The sequence below is a fragment of the Coffea arabica genome, chromosome 11e (genome assembly GCF_036785885.1).
Source record: "Coffea arabica cultivar ET-39 chromosome 11e, Coffea Arabica ET-39 HiFi, whole genome shotgun sequence".
Taxonomy (NCBI): Eukaryota; Viridiplantae; Streptophyta; class Magnoliopsida; order Gentianales; family Rubiaceae; genus Coffea; species Coffea arabica.
The window spans coordinates 42,607,513-42,616,347 of record NC_092331.1 but is presented as its reverse complement, the minus strand read 5'-3'; the positions used below and the strand labels follow the sequence as shown (position 1 = coordinate 42,616,347).

General features: G+C 41.2%; 1 protein-coding gene and 1 long non-coding RNA gene across 2 annotated transcripts; one reads left to right on the top strand and one right to left on the bottom strand.

The window, feature by feature from the left end:
• Positions 1-2,103: 2,103 nt before the first annotated feature.
• LOC140021292 (uncharacterized) lies at positions 2,104-3,979 on the top strand. The gene is made up of 4 exons (XM_072072057.1): positions 2,104-3,155; positions 3,238-3,511; positions 3,601-3,663; positions 3,881-3,979. The coding sequence occupies exons 1-4, from the start codon at positions 2,104-2,106 to the stop codon at positions 3,977-3,979; spliced, it is 1,488 nt and encodes a 495-aa protein (XP_071928158.1).
• A 1,009-nt stretch (positions 3,980-4,988) lies between these two features.
• On the bottom strand, positions 4,989-5,612 carry LOC140021675 (uncharacterized). Its single transcript, XR_011825574.1, has 2 exons — positions 5,226-5,612; positions 4,989-5,125 (listed from the first exon to the last, which is right to left on the bottom strand). It is a non-coding gene; the product is annotated as an uncharacterized lncRNA (long non-coding RNA).
• Positions 5,613-8,835: the final 3,223 nt, after the last annotated feature.

Below are 8,835 nucleotides of genomic sequence, written 5' to 3'. Positions count from 1 at the left end.
GCTATACTTCGTTCATGTTATAATTAATTAAAATCAGTTCATGCATGTTATAATTAGTTTACAATTTAGGGTTACCCATCTCAGATTTTGAGGGCTGATGATGTTATTTACACTCGTATTTGGGTGTTTACCTTAGAAAATTCCTGATTTTGTGAGTTTTGAAACTGGTACTTTGGATTTAAAATGAAGATTTTTGCTGTTTTGGGACTACGACTTTAGTTTTGAAGCCGAGATTTTTTTAAAAAATTTTGGGTGTTGGAACTAGGAGTCATGCAAATAATTTCTGAAATGTCCATTTCTGATGGGAGATTTTTGCTGATTTGGGACTGCAAGTTTGGATTTAAAGTTGAGATTTTTGTTGATATTTGGGTGTTGACTAGGTGACGGAAATAATTTCTGAAATTTCCATTTGTGATGGGAAATTTTTGCTGATTAGGGGTGTTGAGTAGGATCTGTTTCTGTTTGTGTATGTTTGTGTGTTTGAGTACAACTCAGTCACTTGCTATTACAACAAGATATTTAACAAAGAATTGTAAGTAAAATTTCTATAATTGTTACTGTCTTCTCTGGTTTAGTGGTCCAGAATGCTATTAAAATTGGTTTTCTGTTTGTGCTTTTATGTTTATTTGGTTTTCTGTATATCAATGATGGAGACATAGTAGTTGGGAGACTAAAGCATATTTATTATATTTCTTGAAACATTCAGCAGAAGAAGACAAGTCAGAGGAGACAGTAGATATACATATGTATTTTGATGGAAAATTTAGAGAATATCCTGCCCTCCACTACACAGGAACCCGTATGGCTATCTTTAAAAATAGACTTGAGGACCACATCTGCATAGTTAGCCTTTGCAGAATGTTTAAAAAAGTGGATGAGGATGCAACTAGAGTGACTTTCTGGTTTTGTGCTCCAGGAGTAGACTTAGATGGTGGTCTACATCCAATTAGGGACCATGATGATGTTAAATTAATGAATAAAGCACATTGGGGTTTGGCAACAAGGATAATATATGCCTGTAGTGGGGATGATCCTTTTGAAAAGCCACTAGAACATTGTGGGGACAATGTGTTGGAGCCAAATTCGACAATGGATGCATCAACAACAATTAAAAATGCAGATGGGGTACATAACACCAAAATAGACAGCAGAGATGGTGGGGTACAAAAAAAAGATGATGGGGTTAGTAATTGCAATCCAAATAAGCCATTTAACACTGATGATGATGATGATGAGCCTGAATGGTTGAAGGAGGGGTTGGAAAAAAAAGAGGATGAGGACATTTTCGCAAGTAAAAAAGATGTGGACAGAAGTAGTAAACCAGAAGGTGGGTCCATACTACATTCCACTCATTTTAAGCCTTATCACGTGTTCTCTTTCCCTGAGAAGGTGGCTATCAAGAGCCTTGCCAAAAGTGAAACTAGTAAGGAAAAAAAGTCTAGTAAAAATAAGAAGCAGTCTGCAGGGCCAGATAGCATTGGAGAAATTCCACCTCATATCTCATTTCAGAATTCATCTCAAGCTGCATCTCAAGCTGCTGACCAACACCCATCTCAGATCCCATCACAAGCTGAAGCAGGGAACAGTAAAAAGGCTGAGGAAAGTTCAACAGAAGAAGGAGCACCACATACACCCGAAGAGGATTGGCAAGAACCAGTAATTTCTGATGAAGAGTTTCTGGACAAGTGCGGATCTAATGATGAAGGCCATGAAGAATGTCATGACTTTAACCCTGAAGTGGAGTTTCTCAAGCCACATTTTGAGTTGAAGGTTGGGCAAAAGTTTTCCAATTTCAGAGTTTTTAGATATGTGTTGATCGAATGGTTGGTAAGAGAGGGATATGAGGTTGATTGGGTAAAAAATTACTCGAAAAAAATTATTGCGAAGTGTTCAAAGGGCTGTTCTTGGAGGATTCGTGCAACACCAGTCCAAGGTGAAACTACTTTTCAAATTAAATCATTGAAGGGCCAGCATGTTTGTGCTAGAGATTACAACAACAAGCATGCAACAGCCAAGTATTTGAGCGTGAAGTACCAAGACAAGATAAGAGGTGACCCGCAGTGTGCTGCAATAGGATTTTAGAATGATATTAGAAGAGATCTAATGATTAACGTGTCCGTTGCCAAGATACGCAGAGCAAAGAGATGTGCAAAAGATGAGATGCTTGGCACGGATATGGAGCAATATCACCACCTTTGGAGTTATGCAGCTACAATTAGAGAGACAAATCCTGGTAGCACTGTCAAGATTAAGCTTGATACAGCAGAAGAAGGTTCACAAGGGACATTTCAAAGACTGTATTACTGTCTTTATGCTTGCAAACAGGGGTTCCTCGATGGCTGTCGACCAATAATTGGTCTTGATGGGTGTTTTTTGAAATCTGCATTTGGTGGTCAGTTGTTGTCAGCAATTGGTAGAGATGGCAATGACAATATGGTTCCAATAGCTGTAGCAGTGGTAGAGGTAGAGAGGTATGACTCATGGAAGTGGTTTCTGGAACTACTAATGGCTGATCTGGGACTTGGTGTGGAAAACATACCCTGGACATTCATCTCAGATCGACAAAAAGGACTGGTCCATGCAGTGAATGAGTTATTTCCAAATTCTGAACACAGGTTTTGCTTGAGGCATATGTACCAAAATTTCAAACAGAAGTTCAAAGGAAAAGAGTTGAAGGACTTGTTCTGGGCAGCAGCAAGTGTTGGGAATGAAGTGGACTGGAAATTAGCAATGAATTCCCTTGAAAAAGCTTCAAAGGATGCAGCTGAATGGCTGCAAAAAGTGCCAAGTGTTTTATGGAGCAGGTCACATTTTAGACAAAGTAGCAAATGTGATATTCTTGTGAACAATCTTTGTGAGTCATTTAATAACTATATCTTAGAAGCTAGAGAGCTACCTGTCATAGGGATGCTTGAGTGGATTCGAAGAAGGCTCATGCAAAGGATTCAAGTGAAGAGGACTGGTATGCAGAAATTTCAAGGAAAAATATGTCCTAACATTGCAGAGAAGATTGATAGGAATCTGAAATTCAGTAGGCTGTGTATTCCCACATGGGATGGCAAGAACAAATATGAAATTGATTGTGGGCCCAGAAAATCTGTTGTGGTGGATCTGAAGGAAAAAGACTTGCACATGTGGCTATTTCCAGCTTACAGGTTATCCTTGTGCTCATGCATGTGCTGCAATAGGAGCACGTAGATTGCCTTTGCTTGATTATGTGCATGCCTGCTACAGTAGAGAAAATTACTTGAAAACATATGAGCACACTATCACACCTGTCCCAAGTAATAAGTACTGGGTGAGATGTGAAGAACAACCCCCAAAACCTCCTGCAGTTCGAAGAATGCCTGGCAGACCCAAAAAGATCCGGCAAAGGGCAGCCGACGAGCCTAAAAAGGGTCAAGTCTCAACCAGAAAGGGTCTTGTGGTAACTTGCAAGAGATGTTTTCAGCCAAGACACAATTCAAGGACCTACAAGAATGCCATTCATCCCAACTCTAAATTCTACAAGGTAACACAGCTTACAGATTTCATAGGCTAAGACTAATTGCTGTCCCAAATCATTTTAATTGAACATTAAAATGAACTTGTTTTTTATAGGCTCCTGACACCAATGTAGCTGAATCAAGTTCAGAACTTCATTCATCAGCTCCTTCACCAATAGTACCCCCGCAACCAGTCCCAAATCAAGAACAAGCTGCACCTGTTCAAAAAAAAAACTGCAGGCCCGGGAAGCAGTATACGTAGCCAACAATTGCGAGTGTAGCAAAAAATGTGCCTGCTAGACAATCATGTTCTCAGGTTGAATTTCATGTAACGCAAAAGTGATTTAATGAAGCATTTTTCCTTCAACCATTCATATTTTCTACTTCAATTGCAGCCTGTGAGTGGAACAACTTCACTAGCAAAAGGACCCCTTCGTCCTACTGTTGCTGATGTTCTATACAACCTAAGATCCAAGAAAGCAAGAAGATGTTAGAGTTGAATTTTGAAGTGGACTGTATGTTTGTTGATTGCCTTTTTGTGTAGTTTTAAGGAATTAGTGGTTGCTGTTAAAGTTGGTGGCAAACAGCTGGAATGTATGTTTCTGATGTATTTTGTCTACTCTGTTTGGAATTGTTATCAATTATTGCAAACTGGAAACTTTGATGTATTTTGATTGGATGCTGTTGGCTTCAGCAATTTGGAGGATTCTTTGCTGATGTTGGACACTTTAATGTACTTATTGACTGTTTTAATGGAGCATTATGATTATGGGCTGCAATGGTATATCTCAATTGCAAAAGAAGCTATTTCTGGGCAGTTTTTATGGGCTGGAATATTTCATGTACTGTTTGTCTGGGCAGTTTTTGTTTGGTGGGATGTATTTTGTCTACTCTATTTGAAATTGTTATCGTTTCTGGAATGTATAGTGGGATATATTTCTGGAATGTTGGGTGGGATATATTTCTGGAATAGTTTATGGACTGGAAATTTTAATGTACTTTGGTGTACTTATTACTCAAAATTGGAATGCAGAAGACGTTATTGTGTGTGCTTATTGCTCAAAACTGTTTTTAATGAACAAATATGCTTACAAGTGTATATAATAGTTAGATGTTTGTTTCATTGTTTTAGGTAGGACATCTTTCAGAAAAACAGAAGAATAAAGTGCACATTTCCATGAACAAAACAAACTACCTGATTTTCTTCATTTCCATTCATAAGCTTCTTCATTGTCTTATTTTACAGACATTTTCATCAACAGAAGCAAAAGTGAAAAAATAGATACCATTAGACAATAGCTAACTAGTACTTTCAAGTTCTTCACTTCATCATTCAAGTTCTTCACTTCAGAATTCGAGTTCAAGCACGACAAATGTTCTTCAACCATTGGCCTCTCAAAAAAGTTTCCTCTGCCGGTTTCATCTCTATAGATGGGATTACACCATGAGAAAAATCTGCATTCATCCCTTTCACAAACAAAGTACAGCATCCCTTTGGATGGCTTTTCGGACTCAACAATCTTCACCTTTGCCTTTCTTCGACAGTCGCACAGCTTATATTGGTACCGTAGATTCCTAGCTCCACTATCCCCTCGAGAGCTTGAGGAAGACATGAGCAAATTTTTTAGCCAGTCATTTCCCTTCATCAGTAGATAAATCCCAATTTAGTTACCAACATTCTTACTTTAAACCCTAATAACAACAATTTGTTAGCCAAAACCCAAAATCAAATGCTTTTACCTTATGGGCTGCAATTTGTTAGCCAAGATTGTGTAGAAGTTCCTCGCAGGTTGACTTCGTATATAGAGGATGGCTTTACCTTTCAAACCTCCTGTGTGGTAATTTGATTTCTCCCAAAGGCTAGTTCAATTTCTCTCCATCAAGTAGAAATCGATTCTATACACAAGCATCGCTGGGAGGGAGTTTTATTGGGGGCTAAGGGGTACAATAGGAATATTTGCTAAAAATTAAGTATAAAGAATTTGTTTTTAGCTTCCAGTACATCAGTCCCGTTAATTTTACCGATTTCCGTCAGTGTTACAACTTAGTTCAAAGCACGAGGTGTCGCGTTGCATATTTTGAAACCATAGGGGGCTTAGTTGTGTATTAGGTTTAGCACAGGGGGCTTTTTTGTTTTTAACCCTTAGGGAGACTTGAGAGTTCTCCATTTCCTCCTCCATTTTGTTCTTGAAGATCACTTAAGAACCTATCACCCACCGCAATTTTTCCTCTTCTTGTCCTTCTTTTCTTATTGAGGGAGAGAGAGATAGTCGAGAGAGAGAGAGAGAGAGACCAAGAAAGTAGGGACACCATCCATCTTGCTCCTTGTGGGTTTGTGGAAGAAATCACCCAATCAACCTAAAAGATTTGCCATTTCTTGAGGAAAATTGAAAGGTGAAGCTTGGAAAGAAACTTTGAGGTTGAATCACACTAGATCTAGTTAGATCTTGAGGTAAGCACCAAAAATCACCCTTAATCTTTAATTTCTAGCCATGGGTATGTTAGCTTAACTTGATTTAAGTAAGATCTATGGTAGATCCAGTAAATTTCTCGAAATTATATGTCTAGATGTTCTAGTGGTTAAAATGCTAGTTTAGCTCTTAATTTGTTGGTTGGATTTGCTTGGAAATTGTCTTTAGACGACCAACGGCTAATGATTGATGAAACCCATATGAATTTGACTGAGTTTTGGTGATTAGATGGTAGTTTTGTTAGTGAAAATGGAAGAAATCCCCATGCCCACCAAGTGTTTGATCTTTGGTTAAGGGTTGTTTATATGCAAATTTTCAAGGTTTTTTTTTTTTTTTTTTGAAAATAAAATAATTAGAATTAAACCCATGAGGTATAATCCTATTGACCAAGATGAATTCAAAAAACAAATTAAAGAATTATTAGAAATTTCTTTTTTTTTTCTTTTTTTTTTTGGAAATTAATTATTATTCAACCAAAAGAGGGAAAGCGTTACAGCACGGAATTATAGGTTGGGACCCTAAATCTGCGAAAAGACGGATAACCTAGATTATCCAACCGATATTCACCCCTGGCCATTGTAGGCAACCCAGCAACACTCTCATAAATACAGACTGAATGAAGAGGATGAGCGGAGCCTGTATTGGCCATCCGCGACCTTGTTCGCCTCCCTATAGCAGTGAGTGATCTGAAGCCTGCCCTGAGTCACCTGTTCAATCTTCTCCACCTCTCCCTTGATAGACCACGGACACCAGTAACTTTGGGATAGAATCCGCTGTAACAACAAGGAGTCCGTTTCAACCACCAAATTGCCCATGAAACCCCGTTGTACACATAACTGAAGCCCTCTCAGCAACGCCCTGGCCTCTGCTTGCATGCTGGTACACCTCCCAAGGAAGCCAGAGAACGCAAATACCATGCACTCCGTAGAAGTTCGTAGGATCCCCCCACCCCCACTCACTCCTGGGTTACCCTTCGAGCACCCATCAATATTGAGTTTGACCATGCTAGGGCCTGGAGCACGCCATCAAATTTGTCGGATGAAGAAAGCGTCTGGCCAGCATTCCACCAACTCGAAGAACGTAGGCCACTCCATCACCCGCTGCAACTCCCCAAATTGTAGACAATACGCATCCTTTAAATCCCGGAAGATGGCCTGGCAGACACCAATAGGATTCGGCACCGTTCCATTAAATACAGCTTTATTCCTAGCCTTCCACATGTGCTAGCAGCTGAGACTGGGTAAGAGTCGAAACACAAACCCAAGCCGCTCCGATTTCACCTGTCTGAGCCACCAACTACCCATCCAACCACGGACATGTCCAGCAATCGGAGCCAACCCACACGTCGGCCCAAAAAACCTCCACACCGCAACCGCTAGATCGCCCTCCAAGAACAAATGATGAAGGGACTCAACATAAGATAACCGACAGCAAGAGCACTTTGAAGCAAGTTGAAACCCACGCGTCGCTAGGACGTCATCCAGCGGCAGGCGATTAAGCAATAAGCGGAGCATAAAGAAGGACACCTTTAAGGGCAATTTTCCATGCCATACCTGCCGGAACAAGAGAGAAGGCGGCTTCGTCTCACGGATCTCGTTATAGGCGGAGGACAACGAGAACTGACCCGAACTCGTCGCAGTCCAAATCATTCGATCAGGGGAATTCCCACACGGTCCCGCCACCGCCAGCACCTGCTGGACCATGTCGATTGGCAAAATTTCGGCCAACCTCCACGTGACCCAGTCCCCATCCGCCAGCACGTTGGAAAATGAGACATCCCCCCTAACCTCCACTCTAAGGTAGAGGGCCCCATGCCCAGTCCAATTATCATACCAGAAGTTGCATCGACCATCACACAGGTGCCAACCAATACACAATTCCGCCAGCCCCCTAATATCGAGGAGACGTCTCCAGGTTGCTGAACATAAGGGAGACATGGAAATCTGACAGGGGTGGAGCCCCTTGCAATACTTGGACTGAAGGAATCTCGCCCACAAAGAGAGACCGCAGTGAAAATTCCACCACAACTTACAAGAGAAAGCCTTATACGTGCTACTTAGTGAGCGAAAACCCGCCCCACCTTCCTCGGTGGGGTAACACAAGTCCCTTCACCGGATCCAGTGAAATTTCTTTTTCTCGTCCCTGGCACCCCACAGGAAGTCCGCACATACTCTCTCAATTACCCCAAAGATACCTTTTGGCATGACACTCATCGCTAACAAATGAGTCGAGATGCTGGACAAGACATGTTTAATCAAGACAATTTTCCCTCCATACGACAGAAGCCGTGATTTCCAAGAAAGCACCTTATTCAGGATCTTATTACACAAGTCCGAGAAATAAGCCTCCTTGGCTCTACCAACAAACACCGGGCCACCCAGATAACGAACCGGGAAATCATGCTTCCGAAACTTTGTTATCCTCTCAATCACACCCTTTCGAGCCACTGTTGTCCGAGGATGGACTAGGTAGCCACTCTTTTGCACATTAACTAATTGGCCAGAGTCGTTTTGGTACCATGCCAGGATCTGCATAATTCTCTTTAAGGACGCCACCCCTCCATTGGCAAAAATTATAACATCATCTGCAAAGGCCAAGTGAGTAACAGATAGACAATGCCGCGGGACCTTGTAGCCCACAAATCCCGACTAAAATACAAGCGACTCTAAGCCTCGGGAGAGTGTGACAGCCCCACCTCCCCCTAGGCGAACCAAAGGGTTCGGCGGACCGCCTGCCCAACTCTCGCCGAGACTCAGTCGTTCACTTCAGTTCTCAATTAAAATCGAAATAAAACATAGGAATAAGTATAACGAGAATCCAAAGCTTAACGCAAAACTTATGTACAGTAGAGTACAAACATCGAATATACAAAGGTTCTC